The 20234-nt window shown below is 37.8% G+C and overlaps 1 protein-coding gene across 1 annotated transcript in view; it reads left to right on the top strand.

The window, feature by feature from the left end:
• MYOM2 (myomesin 2) overlaps positions 1-20234 on the top strand; it is an 86346-nt gene that overhangs the window by 22779 nt on the left and 43333 nt on the right. Inside the window, exons 8-14 of the mRNA XM_088162299.1 lie at positions 9091-9179; positions 9260-9310; positions 9588-9752; positions 14090-14251; positions 16174-16315; positions 17909-18108; positions 18822-18875. Coding sequence (XP_088018425.1) covers positions 9091-9179; positions 9260-9310; positions 9588-9752; positions 14090-14251; positions 16174-16315; positions 17909-18108; positions 18822-18875 — 863 coding nt within the window. The remainder of the gene's footprint in view (positions 1-9090; positions 9180-9259; positions 9311-9587; positions 9753-14089; positions 14252-16173; positions 16316-17908; positions 18109-18821; positions 18876-20234) is intronic.

Here is a 20234-nt window from a genome sequence, read left to right as displayed (position 1 = left end):
TTACTATATGCTAGGTTCTGCTTACTTTTTCATGTCCTTTTTTTTTTTTCCTTCCAAAAAGCAAGGAAGTGTAAATTACTGTTTTAAAAGATTTTAATTTAAATAATTTTATTTTTTCAAAATGTTAACTTTGTGATATAGAGCATACTTGGTTATAACAGCTTCCCATAAACTAATCCCATGCTTTCCAAAACAATTGAAATGTTACATGTGACTTGGTGTAACTTTTTAAAAATATAAAAGCCCAAATAAAAATGAAGACATAACTGCAATATTTAAAAAGAAAATGAGTATCTAGAGCAGAGACACAAATCCCTTCTTTTAATTTCTCATGAGCATGAGGAATCATGAGCATGAGCATCAGCTGTGCTGAAACAGCTGGAATATTTGTGGCTAACACTTGGCTGGCCAAACATTTAATCTTCTATCCTGTCTCCATCTGTCAGCAGTGGAAGCAGCCCTGAGCACAGCCTTGTGGCATTAGTGCAGAAAATAAGTGCATCATTCCTTCTGCTTTTGGGAAAGACTACTTGCCTTTGGCATCCTGCAGCCAAGTCCAGCCCAACTGTCAACCTTTTCCTAGCTCAGGATGGGAGAAACATATCCCTGTACAGAACCTGGCAGCAAGAATCACCAGGTTGTTGCTTCCCAAGATGTTCAAAGGCACTCAGTCCTCTACCCCCAGGCCATGGATAACTTGCTAACTGGTCTCTGTATCCATGAAATCTGTCCACACTGCTGTGCCTTCCCACCAACATTACTTTTGAAGATAATAACAGGAGATTAAAATATAAAAACAGCTTGTCCTTTTGCACTCCTCTCCCTTTTAGCAGGGAAATGGAAAACTCTCTCCTTTGTCTGGATATGTGTGAGTGCCAGTCAGGAGATGAAACTTTGTTCACTTCCTGATGGTGAGTGACTGTGACTGTTTATTTCCCTTGGTTAGCACTCCTGAGGAACTGCTTGGTGAGTCCAGATGCCAGTTAAGTAGTATGTAGGTTCCCTTGTGACAGTTTGGGAGTAAACAGCTTTTAGAAGAAATGAGAATCAGTGCTGATGCTGCTTTCTGAGCATCTGTAACCATCAGGCTGAAGGGCAATAATGGCTTCCATCCCCTTGGTGCTTTTTACCTCTTTTCTCTGCTGGTTATCAGTCATGTAGGCACAAGCAGCTTTGGGAGCGTTCAGACCCAGCCATATTTCAGGCAAATTCAGATATACCACAGTCATTTATTGGCACCCACTCAGGTTTCCCCACCCCCTGTCTACTAGACCAGACCTGCATGTACTCATGCAGACTCTCTCACATTCAGCCAAGCTGCCATCTTCAGAGACTCGTGCTCCATTTCTCTTTCATTCTGTCTGGCAGTGTGATCTTTTTACCACCAAGAGATTCTTAGCTGCTTTCCCACAAATTTCCCTTCTACACTTAAAATAATACTGTGAGATGGTTATGATTTAGAGAGTTTATTAAATAAAAAATTCTAATTTAATTTTTTCTTTATTACTAATCAATTTCAAAACTTGATCATCAGCTGTATTTTTCCTAAAAGCTCAGAAAATGCACATGCAGGAAATAGAAGAACATTTTGTAAGTGCATGATTAAGTGTATCTTGTATTGAAAGAAATAGATGTATGGACAATGGTTAAAATATATAAATTATTAATGTTTTTATACAAATGTGTCAATTAATTCTGTATCTTCCGTTAATATCTTTGTGCACTTATACTTTGTATTTTATGAATAATCTGTTTTTCTGGGAGGTGGAGCCATCGGGAGTTTCTTCCTATCCACTTCTGTGCTCTTCTCAGCTGTTCATACTAAAGTGCTGAGCTGGATGTAATCTTATCCACAGCCGCTCAGAACGGCCTTGGAATTTCTTGGCTACTTTTCTAGCACTTCAGAGAAGCCCAGAGAGCGAACTTTTTCCTTCTGATGCAAGTGTGATATTTATTCCTGTGAGTATTCCCTGATCCCAGTGGAAACATTCTTGAGGCACTGAAACCTTACCATCACCTTGTTGTCTTAAAGTAGTAACTGGACACAGCTTCATCCCCCACTGTTTGGCGTTCTCCAGAACCCACAAACCTATACAGTAACCAGATAATTTTATTTTCTCTGTCTCATATTTTTTATGATGCTACATTCTCAATTTACCACATTTTTTGCGTGCATTCAGGGCTATCGTGGTCATATAGTGTCTCTTTCTTGCTCCTTTTAAACTTCTTCAAATGGGAATTTGAGCCCAAGATCTCCCTTGAGCAGTAGAGAAAAGGAGTTTGGAGTTTAATTCTGTTTTTTCACATCTCATAATTATAGCAGAAGTTATGCACTAGGGTAGTGGTTTATCCCATCTTTCCACTCTCATCTTACAGGTTATTAGGAGGAGACTGTGAGGAATCCTTGGAGGGAAAGCTCCTGGTAGTTGAAATAAATCATACATGTCTGGGAATGTGTGGGTTTGTTTAAAATGTATTTTTTATCCCACATAATGTAATTATGGATAGGCACACAGTACAAGAAAAGATTTCTGCATCAGTGGCAGTCAAGATGAGAATGGCCATTACTTTATGGCATAGCTGAAAAATATTTTGTGTCTTAGTGAATATCTTAGGAATTAACAGTTGCAATATTTTTAGCTCTTAGTTGCTAAAACTTGTTTAGCAACAGAGTTTTTTGTTTCTTTATTTATTGTGATGACTTATTAAATAGATCACTTGGTTTTATTCAGCTCTGATTGACTGTGTTATGTTCCCAGCTATGCTGGCTGGTGTGTAGAGGAGGCAGCAGGATGCTCCTTCCTGGGAGTATTCCTGACTCCCACCCCTCGGTGAGCAGGAGGATGAACTAGGCTGGGTGGTAGGAACAGAGAAGGACATTTTACATTCCAGGGCACTGAAAGTGTGGTGTGGCCACATTCTTTCATATATATAGGGCCCAAGGTTTGACTATTTTGTCTTTTATTAGACCCCTGTCCCTTTCCTGTTTAATAAAGCAGTGCATACCATGGCAGAGGTAAAGGCTTGCAGTGCATCAGCAGGAGCGTGTGACAGAGCCAGCAGAGTGCAGTGTGACCCTGATGGAGCAGGCAGAGCCCGCAGAGTGCAGTGTGACCCTGACGGAGCAGCAGAGCCTGCAGAGTGCAGTGTGACACCTGGCTGGAGCAGCAGAGCCTGCAGAGTGCAGTGTGACACCTGGCTGGAGCAGCAGAGCCTGCAGAGTGCAGTGTGACCCTGATGGAGCAGCAGAGCCAGCAGAGTGCAGTGTGACCCTGATGGAGCAGCAGATCCAGCCCCTCATCTGCCGCTCCGGTCCTCTGCACCACCCGCACCGCTTCAAAGAGGAAAGTTAAAAATTAAATGAACCTTCTCTTCTAGCTATTCTTATTTAACAAATGACCCTGTGCGGTCAGTAGAGTGCTATTCTAGTTTGATTAGGCACAAAAGGCTTGAGATGATTGAATCTGGAGAGGTAGAAGCGAGGCGTGCCTTTCTGCGCTGGGGGTGGAAGCAGAGCAGAGCAGAGCAGCGGTGTTGAGACAAAAGCGATCCTCTGGCAGAGCCCACAGAACTGTGCAAGGCTGGTGGGCAATAGACTGCAAGTCCCTGGGTTTTGCAGGTATGCAGTATCAGTGGCTGTATAGGCAGCAAAATGGTGTACTGCTCTCCTTTCCTTGCTGAAAGGCAAAGAATAGCCTCTAAATATGCGATCTTCTGACTTGTCAGTCACTATCCCTATAAGCTGCAGTAGTTGGGGGCTTGAGGAAGTGGCCACCTCATAACAGAGGTCCCTCTTCCCTAAACATGAAATCCAACCACACAAAAAGAATCAGTCAGATTCATTTTGACTGGAGAATCAGGACAGGAGATGGCAATTCTGCAGAGAATTTCCACATTTTGATATCATATAGCCATAACACTGAAATTTTTGTCATTTGGATTCAAAGGAGTAATTTTTAACTCTGTAATTTACTATGTACTGCCTCGTGTTCTTTACATGCACTGAATTGTGTTCTAATTCTGGCAAAGATGCTATTTCACTCTTAACTCCTGTGTTTAAATCTACACTAGGCAGTTGGATGAATATATGCATTTTAAATAGTTGTATTTGCCCGGGGAATATTCCCCACACCAGTATTAGCACTTCAGAACCTCATGTGGATTCAGAGCAATTTAATTTACGCAGAAAAAGTATTAGTACCTTGGGACAGATACAGTTCTGCACTCACGTTTTATGCTACCTAAATGTACTCTATGCATATTTTATGTGACCTTTGTAAAGGCTGAAAAGCACATTCTCCATCATAAAACAAGAATAACTGTTAGACCACACCTTGCCTCCTGGGTACTTCAAATGTAGTTTCTAACTGGTCTTGACTCAATGCACTTTACAGTGCAATTTAGGAAATATAAACTGCTTTAGCATACAAGGAAATAGATAATTTCAAGGCTAATCCTCCATCTGAGTATTATCTGGCACAAAAGAAAAGTCAGAACCTTATGTAACTTGTCATCCTGTCCAACTTTTTTCATAGTGGATATGAAAAAAAAGTGCTGTCTAGCTCCTAGCCACTAAAACCCTATATTTCCAATATAAGATTTAAAGAGGTCTCAGTGAATACTAAGCTGTCTAAGATGGTTTATTTCTCTTCTGGAGAGTCAGATGAGTGATCTTAGCAAAGACATATAAATTGCTTTCAAAGCAGTAAACTACAGAAAATAGGTAGAGTTGTTATGACCTCTGAAATAGCAAGAAGTGCCTGGCCTGTGGAATTGTGTGTTCATAATAACTGTAAGAAACTCATTTCTCTTCATAAAAAACAAAGGGTGCTGTAAGAATGTGGTCAGCTGTTTGGTCAGTTACTTTTTCTTATGTTCTCCCTGAGGAAATGAATGATAACTCTATCACTAACTTTTATCAAATATTTGCTTTCAGATTTTGAGCTTCTTTTAGCTAATGAATCTCCTGTCTGTTCTAGAGACATTTAAGATCATATTCTGTTTTCTCTACCTTGGAAAGCATCACAAACAGAAAGACCTCATCAAAATATGTATTTTTCTGTCTCTTAGGAGAGCAAAACTGTGTGGAGGGGATTGAGATGAGTGCAGATATATATCCATTTAAAAAGTTAATCAGGTGTCTGCTATTCTGCTTCTTCATTTTTGGGAGACAACCTTGCAGTTCTTACATCTTTAAATTTCCGACACTTTTAGTGGTTTAGCACAGTTTGGGACCCCAAGTTAGTCCACAGTACATGCTTGTCTATTTCTGAATTATTTTTAGGCCACCTGTTGTTTAACAATAAATCTCTTTAGATCCTAAATCCTGTGTAATTCTTACAGGTACTGGTTCCTATTTAGCTATTTTATCTGGTGTTCTGCCGGAAAATGAAGCCAACACTGAGAGCAGATGATGACTGGTTTAAAGTGAGATTTTTAATCAGAGTTAACCTCAGTCAAGCAATGACGATTTTTTTTATCTCTGTTATTAACACTCTATAGCAACAACAAAATGTTAGAGAGCAGTTAAGTTGGATTTGAGAGAAGCAGAGCAGCCTGAACTAATGCTTTGTTTATGTGAGGAAATGGCCTAGTGCAGCAGTGTTGGTGTAATGTTCATCACTCATTTATGAGCTGGGTGCTGTGTAAATCATTTCCAGGCCAGGAGGGATCAGGCCTGATCAGCATACACAGGATGGCTCTCCCAGCAATGTCCTGCCAGGTGTAAGTGTGCACCATCCTTTGCAAGGGTCTAGCTCACCCAGGAGAAACCTGAGCTTCCAGGTGTCAGGGAGACACTGTGCACCTCTGCAGGTCTTTGGCAGGATGTGGGGTGGGTGCTGGCTTGAAGGGCAGGAAGCCTTTTTTAGGGCAGGTATCTGGGGACAAGGACTGCAGGGCAGGCTGTGACATCTACCTGCCACCAGTGCCTAGGAAATTCACTCCTGGGCTCTGCCTGACACAGCAAATTAAAGACAGCAAATTAAAGCTCTACCACAGTGACTTCCTGGCATGAGATAGACTAATTTTGCCACCCTTCAGAACAGGGCTGCCAGACATCCAGACTGCTTTCTGGGAAAGGTCCCTTACTATCTCCTGAGCTTTGTGTAGTAATCCTTTTGGTGAGCTGGAGCACACCAAGGCATGGCAAGGGCTGTTCTAAAAATCAACATTAGGGCAAACAAGATCCAGTTTCTGGGATATACTGTTAAATACTATTAAATTTGATAATATTTAATATATATTATTAAATGTACTACATAGTATATTTACACTATTTAGTGCATATTTGATATATAGATTCTTAAATAAGTAATATAGCAGAGTGACAAAAATGCCTTACAGCTACAGAACAGTTAATTTATCAATGCCCCTTGTAAGAAATTTTTGAGCTTCTTAATTTCTTATATTATAGTAAGATACTGTATCAGACTGTGATAAATGCATGAACTATATATGTTTCAGAGCCATAATATGCCTCAGGAAATTGTCCTAAATACTGTACTGCAGTTTTATATTGCTTTTTGACATTTTATTAAACAGGTGTTAAATAGTGTGAAATTGGGATAATAAAAAAAAAATGTTCTGCTTTTAAAAATTCATTGCAAAATATTGTTGAGTCTGACATCTTTCAAACAAGTCCAGAATAATTTAAGCTTTATATAGCTCTGGGAACAGGTATTGTAATTCCTTTAAAATCCTTCATGTAAACAAACTATTAAATAACATCTAGCCCAGAGAATGATGACGAATAAGATTGCATCCAGCTAGTGGCCAGTCACCAGTGGTGATCCCAAGTGCTCAGTGTTGGAGCAAGAACTCTTTGATATTTTCATCAGTGAGTGGATGAGGGGAATGGGTGCAGCCTCAGTCAGTCTGCAGATGTCACCAAGTAAGGTGGGAGTGCTTATCTGCTGGAGGGCAAGAAGGATCTGCAAAGGGATCTGGACAACCTGGATCAATGAGCTGAGGCCAACTGCATGAGGTTCAAGAAGGCAAAGTGACAAATCTCATCCTCGGATCAAAACAACTCCAGGCAGGGCTACAAACTGGACACAGAGTGGCTGGAAAGTTGCCCGTTGGAAAAGGACCTGGAGGTGCTGGATGACAGCAGCTGAACATGAGCCAGTGTGTGCCCAGGTGGCCAAGCAGGCCAGTGGCATCCTGGCCTGTATCAGCAGTGGTGTGGCCAGCAGGACCAGGGCAGGGATCATCCCCCTGTACTCAGCACTGGTGTGGCCACTCCTTGAGTCCTGTGTCCGTTCTGGGCTTATCAGTACAACAAAGACATTGAGGGGCTGCAGAATGTCCAGGGAAAGGCAATGTGAGCTCAGGAAGGGTCTGGAGCACAGGTCCTGTGAGCAGCAGCTGAGGGAGCCTGGTGTGTTTAGGCTGCAGAAGAAGAGGTTCAGGGGGGCCCTTATTGCTCCTACAACTGCCTCAAAGGAGGTTGTAGCCAGGTGGGGCCAGGCTTTTCTCCCAGGAAACAAGTGACAGAACAAGAGGAAATAGCCCCAACTGCACATGGGGAGGTTTAGTTTAGATATTAGGAAAAATTTCTTCACTGAAAGGGTTGTCAAACATTGGACCAGCCTGCCCAGAGAAGTGATTGAGGCACCATTCCTGGAAGTTTTCAAAAATCATGTAGCTCTGGCCCATGAAGTCATGGTTTAATGGTTTAACATGGTGGTAGTGCTGGGTTGATGGTTGGACTTGATGATCTTAGATGGCTTTTCCAACCTTAACAATTCTATGTTTTCAATTCTTTAAAACTGTTTTTCACTCTCACTGTGCCTGTGCAGACTGTACTAGGGTTTCCTACCCAGCTGCAGGCTTTTTGGTAATTTAGTCTAGTGTTAGGACTGACCCTTATGTCTTTGATAATTAATTGTATGATAAACTTTGTAATTGATTTCTTGATTTTTTGAAATATGTAGCTGAAGGATTGCCTCCAGGAGGAGCTGTTAGACCTGTAAATATAGAGAGATAAATTGCAATTTAATGGAACTTTCATCAAGTTGTGCTTTAGCCATCACAGTACTGATAGTATCATTTTTATGATATGACACTGTTCAGAACACATGCAAGAAGTGAAAAATAGGTGTCTGATGTGTCTGTGACAGCTGCTACATACTCCAGATTTGGCATCCTGTTATGTAATTTCCATAAAACACCCTTATATATTCCTTCTCCCACATCTGGGATATATGACCTCTTAGAGGACAAGTGCATACAGAATTGCATCATTTGTCAGTTGCCAAGAAGATACAAATTTGTTCTTCTGAGAGGAAACTAAATGGATGCATTCACAATATTGTATTTCATAACTGAAAATTCTTCATTGGCCTCCATAAAATTTAATACTAAATAAACTATTCCTGATGGACTCCATTTCAAATAAGAAAAGAACTGGGGCATCAAGGTTTGTTTATATCTTAACAGCTGGTTATATATGTGCTCATGGAACTTCAAGGAAGGATGTATTGAGTGAGACAATCAGTGTTTTGCACCAAGTAACTTTTTTTGCTTTATATTTATATTTGTTTATACTGTCCTTGCATAATGATTTTTTTCTTAGCTAAAAATATCACAAACATAAACAATTTTAATCAGTGTTCCTGATTCTTTATTATTTTTCTGGATTAAGATATGAGAGAGGCAAAAAATACCAGAGTCTACCAGCTGGAAGTAGCCATAGAAGGCAGAATTTTAGCAAGAATCATGTGTAATTTTGTTCCATGTCTCTCTCCTAAAATATGGCAGAAGGGCAATATTAAGGAAGGTTACATACAGAAAGGGAATAGCCAGACTGGCATTGTCCAGCTATCTCCTTTTGGTCATTCTCTAAAGGTCATTAGCAGTTTGCTCAAGTTAATGCAGTCTGCACATTAAGTGATAAGTGATAAAACTGCAGTTAAAAACTGTAGCAGCTTTCTGATTGTCTTTCATTGATGTCTTGCATTGTGTAGAAAGCAAAGTGCTTTCTTTGTACATTTTCCTTACAGTTGACATAATTTGGCTTGTTTATCAATCATTAATATAATTTTAATTGCATAAAGGGGCATCTGTTTTTCTCCTTCCCCTTTTCAGAGCTGACTTTGATGATTCTGCAACCTATTCAGCAGTAGCAACAAACGTCCACGGTCAGGCATCAACTAATTGTGCTGTGATTGTGAGAAGTAAGTTCTACTTTATTTTTAAAACAATAAATGAACATAATGATCATGTCATTGAATGTTTCTTGTATGTTTATTCATAGGGTTCAGAGAGGAAGAAGAACCTCACCCAGCTGCGATAATGCCCTTCCACTGTAAGCCTTTTTTTCTATTTGCTTAGATAATTTATATCCTCATGTCAGAGTAATGTTTTACAGATGAGAAAACTGAATACAACTTGCTTCTTCTGACTTTGCTTTCTAAGCATTGAGTTACAGTAGGAGCTGTCCCGATACTCTTGCTTTCCCAGTTGAATTTCTAGATCAGCATACAGTATGATAGAAAACTCCATCTCCTGCTCAGATCAGACACTAATCTGTGCCAAGTACAATTTACCTGTACTCAAGAATGCTTTCATTTTCCCATGCCTAGTGCCTATGTCATATGATGTCTGCTTCACCCACATTGATGTCCAGTTTCTGGAGAAGTTTGGAGTCACTTTTGCAACTGAAGGTGAAACACTGACCTTGAAGTGTTCTATGTTGATCACTCCAGAGTTGAAAAGACTACGACCTCGTGCTGAGTGGTATAGAGATGGTAAGTTATCACATTGAATAGAACCTACCTGAAAAATTCTGGAGGAGACATTGAAGATACAGGTCAGGTTTAGAGTATCATATTCTCAGAATTAAATTTGGAATAAAGAATAAAAACATCTCTAGTTAGAATTTACAGTCCTGCATTCTCAGTTAAGTAACTTGGTCAACATTTTCTTGAGCACACATTAATAGCAGCAGGAGGTAATCTCATATTGTGATAGCACAACAATTAGAACATTTACTTGGAAGAGATCCAAAGCAAGTTCTTAGATTTCACAATGACTCATATTTGAATACTGTGACCACTGAGCTGATGGGCACTCACAAGGCAGTAAAATAAAGTTTGAAGCACTGAGGTATGAGTGTGGGTCTCCACTTTAATCTTGCTCCAGCATTTATTGTGAATTTTATATTAAAATCACATGAATGTATAGTTAGGCAATACTTATACAAGCCAGGCCTGATGCATATATGTTTGCTCTGCTGTTTATATGCCATGGTAGTAGGTTTCTTACCTTGCCTCTTTTGTCTGTGAAAACCTATGTTATTCCAAGTGAAGCAGTCTTTCCAAGAACTGCTCAAAATAACATCACTAAACTTATTGTATACTGGGGTGGACGGTACACAAACTGTAGTAGTAGTGTTTGTTCACTGCTGCAAAAAAGGGTTTTGAAACATAAAACTAGGTACTGAGAGCTTAATGGACAGCAGTCTGTTGTAGGTATTTAGTCCCCCACTTTTCACCAACCACAATCTGTGTAGGATTCTAAAGTGATTATTCTACTTGAGGATTTAAGGAAAGCCTTTCCCCAAAGGGGCCACATTTGATAATGGTGGACTTACAAGACTGATGTTTGGACTGGTTTCAGAAAAGCTGATAGAAATTTCCACAGTGGACAAAATATGACAAATAAACTAAGAAATGACATTAAGAATAATAAGGCAGTCAAGAAAATTCAAGATTACGAAAATCAGAAAAAGAATGATTTTGTTACTGCTTGTGTATTTTGTTTCATGTACACCATAGTTTAACATATATTCACATCTGAATCTTTAGGGAAAAAACTACTACTTAATCTTTCATTCCTATTTTTCTATCATTGTGGATACTTCCTTGTGATTAAGTGTTAGATGTCACTGAAGTAAAATATATGAGATAATAAAAATGGCTTTTTCTGTTTGGTGGACAACCTAAAATCTACAGCTGGTCCTTGAATTCAGGTTCTGTTCCCACTGAAGCATACAAGAATTTTGCTCTACATTTCAGGATATTTAATAACTAGAAATAATCGTTTACTTCACTCTCAGATGAACCATCATTTTCAAGGGTACCTTTGCTTTCTTTGTCTCCTATTGGGCACAGTTTCTCAAGGTGCCAAATCTCTCAAATTCGAAGTTTGAAACTGCATCTATGAAGAACTTGAATTTTTTAAGGAATGCACAATATTGTTCCACTTTTCATTGAACATTATTTTTTCTTGCACTATGCACAAAAACTCATGACCCTTTCTCTTTGTGCCTTCATAATGACAAGATAATTCATTCTTGATATGTAACAATACTATGATCTTTGTTTTCCCCCTTATTTAACTTTATAAGTCCTTCACTGTGAAAACCTGAGATGAAACCTTGGTCTGTTTAAGCCAATAGGTTTTTGCTAGGGAGTCAGACAGGTGTTTATTTCATTATTCTACTTATATTACGTGAAATAAGATGCTATAAACAAGCTTAGATTTGTCCTTCTTTACAAGTACATGGATCACAATATTTCCAAGGGGTGTACAGGTGCATTAACTGGCAGAACTTTTTCCCAAACACAGCAGGAATTCATGCACTACGAAACTTTGTTATGCACTACGGTTCCCTGTGTTGAGTCCCTTGAGAGCTGGAGGCAATACATAAATATAAGCAATGAGAAGTTAATAATTTGCCCAACATCATGTGCTTTAGACATTCTGGTTTTTTAGAGAGGCAATATTTAATTCTACTCTTGCATTTAGACTATACTCTTTCTAAAATTTTTCAGTTTATGTTAATCAAATAATAGCAACTAAAGTCCCAAGATGGATATGTATGATTTACTTCTAATAAGTATACACAGGAGAAGCATGTGTTTATCTGCCATAAATAAGCTTCACACTAGTGAGCCTTATTGAGGGTATCTAGTAGACTCCTAGGGGCATATAAGTCATCTCAATCAAATCCTCTGAATTGATTTGGGATTTCACAAACATGAATATGATGTCTATTATTCATAGTCCACTTAGAACAATTTAGGATACTGAAAGAACTATTCAAGGCACTGAGACAATGAAATCAAAATAATTCTTCAGGAATGCATATCTAATCTGGACATGACTTCAGCTGATAGCAGGAACATTCTGTTATTGATTTCTAATGTAATAAATATAAACAATATAAAACTATATGTACCAGCATTCTGCAGCCATTTATACTGTAACCTAGAATAAAATAATTGACTTTAGAAGGAAAAATCACAGAATGAAGAATCTAGCTAAAATTTAAGCAGAACAAAAAATACATGACAAAAAGAAGTTTCAGTATATAGTAGTTACCCACTCTTTGTATGAATTTTAATCAGAGTAATGTATTAGAAAAATTACTTTACATATTAAAAACAGCATGTGAGGCTTGAGACACACTGCCTCTGAGGGTTTGTCTTCTGCAAGTAAATTCTGGGAGAAATAACAGAGCACAGTATATGAATAGACTGAGAATAATGAGAACTTGTAATATTATTGTGGTGGCAGGTTTATGAATGCTTGTTCTATTAGAACTTTTAAATATGTTTAAGGCCTCTAAACTTTATTCTAATCGTCTTGCCTACAAAATCATTCATCCAGACTGCATTAAACACAAGTGGGCTTTTATTGATTTCTGGTGGATCTTTGGCCTTGTGTGGGAGAGAGGTTTTCCTGCTCTTAGCAAACACAACTACCTCCTCAATTTCTGCTGTCAGGTACACATAAAAAATGGAAATGGGTGATTCTGTCCCATTACAGCAGCATTACAGGCTAGCCTACAATTTCTATATATTCAAACTGTGGTGGCTACCAGTCTACTGAAGCTTGGAGTCTAAATAAGTGACCAGCTTTTAAGAGTTGCTGGTTAATAAATTTTTTTTTTTTTTTTTTTTTTTTTTTTGCTTAGGATTTTCCACAGGGCTTATGCATTGGTTAAAGTTTCTAGGTGAAGATATTTTCTGATTTAATATAAAGTACATCATGCCTCTCTACACAAATTCTGAGTATCATTGTGACAGACATGACAGAAAGGGGACACTCAGGTTTTCTAGGGAAGGATCTCATGGCTAAGGATCTCATGGGAAGGAGTGTGATTAAATTTAGTTTTTGTGCTTCTCATAAAACTACTACATGCTTAGCTGATTATGCAATTTACTGCTGTAAGATTTAGTAGAATGTGTCTTCCACATGCTTTATTATCTGAATATGTGTCATGTTTTATACCTTCTTATGCAACTCAGCTGGCCTGTGAGAACACTGGTTCCTTTGCAAATGTTTCAGTGCTGGCCCAAAAATCTATTTAAGAAATAGAATAATAAACGTATTCAGATCTTTTAAATACAATTCTGCTGCATTGATTACAATAAATTTGTATATGATTGGCCTTAGGGAGTTAAAAATCAAAAGTAATCCAATCAGCTATTTAAAAGGATGATATGAGAAAGCCCCTTGCCTAGCATAAAATATCCTGCTCATTCTTTTGCTCTGGTTTCACTAGGCAATCAGATTAATGTGAATTAATCATGGGTCACAACCTCTCACCTTTGAGAGGTTTAAATTTAATTTAATTCAGTGCTCAACAGGCATACTTTGAGGATTTAAGTTTGGTGTATATTTATAGCAGTTTTCAGATTAAACTGAAATATCTTTTTTTTTTCTTTAATTTGGAAGAAAAAATTGAGTAAACTGACATTTGACCTGAACAGGAAGTAAAACTTATAAAAAATGAATCAAGGTCTCACCCTGCATTCATTATAGGGTATGACAGGTTTTTATGTCAATATTTCTAAATGTGGGTAACATTTTTGTCTCTCAGTGTATTAAAAATTATAGTGATAGGAATTTTGTTGTTGGCACTGCATAGACCTCACATTCTCTACAATTCACTGATCGAATAATTTTAAAGAGATGCAACTTACTCTCTGTAGAGTTTTCATAGCATCAAAGCACAATCATTCTGAATAAAACTGGCAGAAATATTAGTTTGTGTGTCCTGCTTAGCAGAGAACTGCACTAGGATGCAGGCTGTTCTAGCAGCACAGTAACATGTCTGATGGGTCTTCTCTTCCAGATGTGCTGATAAAGGACTCCAAGTGGACAAAGCTGTATTTTGGAGAAGGCCAGGCAGCTCTTTCCTTTACTCATCTCAATAAAGATGATGAAGGTTTATACACCCTACGCATGGTTTCAAGAGGTGGAATCAGTGAATGCAGTGCATACCTGTTTGTAAGAGGTAAACTTTTAATCTGATTCTTGAGGAAAGATTAAAAAAAATTATAAAGTTTAGTTTTATGAAAAAGTCCCATGTAATAAATGAAGTATGAAAGAAATTTAGCCCTGTGGAATTTCATAAGAATTTGATTTATATATAATAGTCTGTACTAAAAATCAGTCACCTTACGTGAATGGGGAGCTTCAAGGGCACATGTTCCTGAGGATATTTTTTTTCCTGAAGAACCAGAGAAATTGTGCTCGTGAAGAAACAACTTGTTTCTTTCTTTTTCATCTCCTTTCCTGGTAGGAAACAAACATCTTTGCATACAATCAGTTCTCACTGTGAGGGTTTTGGCCTCAGAGTTTGGACACTGGCAATGAGCCGTGTTGGGCATTCTTGTATCTTGTGCCCAGCCATAGGGATACGTGCAGGAGAAAGCAAAAGAAATATTCTCACCACTATACCAGTCATAGTCATGTCATTAACCAGAGAAAAAAAGCAAAGTAAGAAAATAGCTGACTGAAGAAATGCAGTTTTCACAAGAGACATAGATAAAAAGAGGTAAGTGGATTAAAATAGAAAAAGGTCAGAACTTTTCATCATGTTTCCACACACAACTCTCAGTGAAGTAAAAATGAGCTTCTGCATGTACCTTTGAGCAGAACTTAGTATTCAGTTTTATATTTTTTCATTGAAAGATAAAAATATTTCTGGTTGAGCAGCTCTTTCACTCTCTTAAATACATTAGACAACATCCTTGATGTGGGCAAAACTGGAACAGCCCCACTGAGGCCACTATAGCTATATTAATTTCAAAATTTGTTCTTCTTGGAAACATATTGGAACTTATGTGCCTTGTGGGAGTGTCATCCAGACAGTTGTGTGGGGTAGAGGGAGAGAATATCTTTTTCAGGGGTTTGAAATCCAACTTCTTCACAGAACTAGTGCGAAGGCTTCATCAGCCCTGCAGTATGTCTTGAACAAGCCACCTCTTCAACAAGCACCCTGATTTCATTAGAAAGAATTTGCTAAAGCTATTTATGTCCAGATTACATTCCAAGAAAGACACTATTGAAGCGAAAAACACCCACTAATATATAAAAACTTTCTTAGAAGTTTTTGTTGTAGTGATGGGTAAATTTTAGGTATCTCTCTTGTCCATTTTATACTATATTTCATCCCTTTGCATGCCCAGAACCCTGGCCTTGTGCTACGTCCTCTGGAGACTCTAGTGCTGCCTGTTGGCTATTCTCTTGCCTTTTTTCATGTAGGCTGTGCTCTGATACTGAGCACAAACTACTTCACAGCTGATTTGGATTAGACTCTATAAATTTAGACTCTGTGGTTTTTGTTATAGAAATCTTCATTTGATGGGAGAGAACTTTACCTGTTATGAGATTTAATTAGGAGTTGTGCTTCCAGATTAATCAATATCTCTCAAAATGAAGCCACAAAAGCATATCTTAAAGATGGTATCTAAGACTGTAAATAAAACATAGCATTATAGATGTTCCAGGAGTTTGAAAATTTTTTATTCTTTAAGAGATTTGTTTTCCTGATCTGCATGTTTTTTACTGAGCACCTTGGTCTGATTAATAACACACTGAGTCACAGCTTTCAGTGTGACAGAGCATCAAAAACACATGGGTGGGTTAGGATTTTAATTCTCACAAAAAAAAAAAAAAAAAAAAAAAAAGAAGAGGTGCTTGGTTCCTAAAAAGGTTTTCTATTCTCAAAAATATCCTTGAACATTTTGTCTGCATAAAAATATTGACATTATGGGCCTGAATCCTTATTGCAATGAATGAGTATGTCATGAATGTTTGGGCTTCCATTCATATATACAAGTAGCACAATGAACTGTAAGTCTTCTCTTTGACTTTTTGATGTATGTCAGAGGAGTTGGGGTTAAAACCAATTGATTTTTGTTTGTGGTCCAGATGCCGCTGCATTGATCGCAGGAGCACCAGGGGCACCAATGGATGTTAAATGCCATGATGCTAACAGAGACTATGTTATTGTTACCTGGAAACCACCAAATACAACCAGTGAGAGCCCGGTTATTGGATATTTTGTTGACAAGTATGTAAACATTAGCATTTATTTAATTTTGTTAATTGCCAGAAATATGTATATACTGTAGAGAAAAAAATACCATTATATCCTTTCAGTGGGTGTGTTTGGATATATTTTACAGGCACTTGGCACTGGAACTCAGTTACATATTGTGTTAAATTACTAGATTATTCCCTGGCAAACTTTTAGCCCAGATGATTTAGTACTTTCACAGGCAATTCTGGGCACAGTCTGGGAATTAACAAAGGCTGGAGGCCTTTCCAAGTAATATTTGCAGAGAGACACATTTTATCATACACTTAAAATGCTCAATAGTATGGATGTGGGCACATCAGAGAATGAGCCCTGACAGTATTTAATTTATAAAAGCTAGAATCCATGGGCATCCTGAATTAGATTTAGTCTCTTTAATCTCTATACTGCAAAAGCTGAAACCTAGGAGTTATTATGTTATCTTTTTATTTCTTTCTTAAATGTAGTACATCAGGAGCTCAAGGCCTGGACTCCTGGGAGCTGCAGTTTAAATCAGACTGGCAGACCTCTGTCCTTCAGTGAGCTTTGCACTTTGCTGGGGTCTCAGCTCAGTGCAGGCAGCTGGCGAGCAGGGGATCCAAGTGCTGTTTTGCATGTCTCTTCCACTGAAGTGAATGCTTGCTCCTTGTACCCAGAGCAGAACATCTGATCCTTTGTGTCTGCAACTGTCAGCCTCAAATCTTTACTGAAATGATTTCATAATGTATACTGCTCTGCACTTAAAAGCAACATTTGCAGCTCATTGCTGTTTGTTACCCTGTCATTTGGTCTAACTCAATGATAACTGTCTGGGAATAACTGGAAAAATTGTGGTTTATGAATGGCAGTCAGTATGAGGAAATTAACTTGAGACCTGGGGACTCTACCGTCTATATCCAATTTATGCATACATAGATCATAGGAGTATTTCACCTATATTATGTGTAATCTAGTCAGATGTGCCATTTAACATGTTGCTTGCATCACTGCAGTGCCCTTGATCATTACACGACATTTTTTCTGGTGCAGTCAGGGCAAAAGAGAGTCTTTTACACAAAAGTTTATTGTAGTAGGACACAAAATATATATATGTATACACAAAGCAGTCAGTATGAGGACATCACTCTGTTTCTTGATGATTCCTATACTCTGTGGTCCAGCCATTTTGGGAGGGAAAGGCACAAAGAAGTTTACTTGAAAATATGACGAGGAAGAAATTAAAATGATTAGGTGAATCTTGCAAATTCATCATGTTCTGTGGAGATGAATATTAAAAATGAAAGTGAATAATTTATTCTTTACATGACAAGGAGGAGAAGCAAACAGAAGTGAAGCAGAGAGATTTGAAAAGGCCAAAAACCTTGGAAGAAAAATGGCCTTTGCATTATGAAAAAGATATGAACAGAGTGGGAATTGGTTCTCTGATCAGAAAAGGTTGTATAAAGTCTGTGGCTTTCATTAATGAGATGTATGGTTTGGCTCTTCAGCCTAGCAAAGGTGACTTCTGTGGTTCTGACCTGGTATGGTATCATGGGGAATATTTATTGTGAGATAATACTGACAAATGCTGTCTTCTGCTATTCCAAGATGTGAAGTAGGTTTGGAAAACTGGGTCCAGTGCAATGATGCTCCTGTAAAAATCTGCAAGTATCCTGTGACTGGTCTTCAAGAGGGACGTTCTTACATATTCCGTGTGAGGGCAGTGAACAGTGCTGGCATTAGCCGCCCTTCGCGAGCCTCGGAACCAGTTGCAGCACTTGACCCTGTGGACCTGGAGAGAACACAAAGTAGGTTATTCAAGGCTCCTTTCTTTATTTTCTTTCTTTATTTTTTTTTAAATTTATTTAAGATTTTTGCCCAGTTAACATAAGGAGCAGAGTTTATTTCTTTCTTTGATTGAATATCTCACTACAGACTGCTAAGTAGCATTATGAGAGCTTGTCCATGAATAAAGTAAGTCAGCTTGCTCTAGGGAATAGTTTTATTGACTTAGTCTTGTCCTAAACCCCTGTGCAGATTCTGTATATCATGTACTTGCACACCTTCTGTTTCGTGTCCTCCTTTTAGTCAGAGGGGAATTAAAGTAATTATGAATACCTTAAAGCACTGCCCCAATGCTACCTGTGAAATCTGAGCTGAATATGCAGTTTCCTTTATATGTATTTTATGCATGTGTGTATGATTAATTCCTATAACAAAAGTACAGGTCATGATACAATTGATTAATAATCTGCCTCAAAATCAAATCCATCTGCTGTGATTATGACTCTTGCTTTTTTGCACATCTTTGAATAGTTCTGTCTTATCATGCCCTGTTTTCCTATGGAAGTGAATAAACCAGTACATGACTTCAAGTTGAATCTGTGTGGTGAAAGATTTAATAACAACATTACAGAAACAGAGTTGTACAGGCTTTTGAACAGGTGGCAAACAATAATTTGCAAAATTTGTAAGTATATTGAGCTAGTTTGAGAAACTAATTGTATATTTTGATTAACAGCTGTTCATGTGGATGAAGGGCGAAAGATTGTGATCAGTAAGGATGACCTTGAAGGTATGTAACATTTCTACAATTTCAGTCCATGTGCTTATACTCCAGGAATTTTGCATTATAATTAGAAACATAACTTGAAAAGAAATCCTTCTAGTGATAAAGTCTCTATATTAAGAAATGAACGAACATATGACTTCCAAGGTTGGGAGAACACAAGTGAACAGTGAGGTCTAAAGGATGGAGAACATCACGCTCTCAACAGCAAAACTTTTATGACATGTTGACAGCATTTTCTCACTTTTTTGCTTTTTCTAGTGCTAAGCTGAGTTAAATGGATAAACATTCAATTGCCCATATTTCCCCTCTTTCTGACTTTCTGAGAGCTACATATAATTTCTTTAGATTGATTTTGACTATCTGAGCAAGTTATTTCCATTCTCATAAAAAAATTACACAATCCATCTCAACTCTTTAATTAATATCTCTACCTAAATACAGAGGTTATTCTTAAGGTTATAGGCTAAGTTATGTTTTTCCTCAGGAGAAATCCCTGACAACTTTTGAGATAACGTTTGAGGTTTTTCTGGTTATGGTTGTTTTTCTATGGAATGATTTGGCTTTTAGACTTGAATAATGACCTTCTTCACACTTAAACTGTTAAAATTATTAACTGTAATGGCTCAAATTTTTTTTAAAAAAGTGTTTTGTCTGCACTCTTCCACAAAGGTTATAAAGTTGAAACTCCAAAAATAACACAGTAGAAGAGAAATCACTGGAGAACAGATGTAATTTGAAGGAGAATCAGACATTAAATGGCTTTCCCAGTGCATGGACAGGACAGATGAAGTTTCTCTATTTTTATAATAGTACCCTAAATTAATTGATATGTTTATTATAGGATCAGAGTCACATTACAATGTCAGATTTTAATTGTCTTGTTTTGCTTCACAGATCATTCTTCTGCTCTCAGGATTGCCTTAGAATGATCAGGTCCAGTAAATGGCCACTCTGGAATAGTCATAAATAATGATATTTGGATTTCTGTCACATGAATGTGCATATTTAATAGACTATGAATATTCAAATATCACTCTTTATGTAAATCACTACTTTCATCTGCAAGACCGGAGACTATTTCTGAAAGAGCAATCTCACAAATCACAAATGGTTTTCCTTTTTAGTGCAGGCTGATGTCCCATTCTGGCAACCATCCTATACCACCATGTTATACCATTACAAAGTATGGGAGATTTTTTTTTTCAAGAATGAAAGAAAACAAGTTGAGATTTCGTTGCCTGAAATCAGTTGGAAGCCTTTTGTCTTAATGCTGTGAAGGATTATTGTAATTTTCTGGACTATATGCTGTCAATTTTGTTTTAAACTCAGCTGATTAATGTGCCTTTCTGAAATAAAAAATAC

Source organism: Sturnus vulgaris, chromosome 3, assembly GCF_052056855.1.
Source record: "Sturnus vulgaris isolate bStuVul1 chromosome 3, bStuVul1.hap1, whole genome shotgun sequence".
NCBI lineage: Eukaryota > Metazoa > Chordata > Aves > Passeriformes > Sturnidae > Sturnus > Sturnus vulgaris.
The sequence above is the reverse complement of the archived record's forward strand: the minus strand, read 5'-3'. Positions and strand labels throughout refer to the sequence as shown.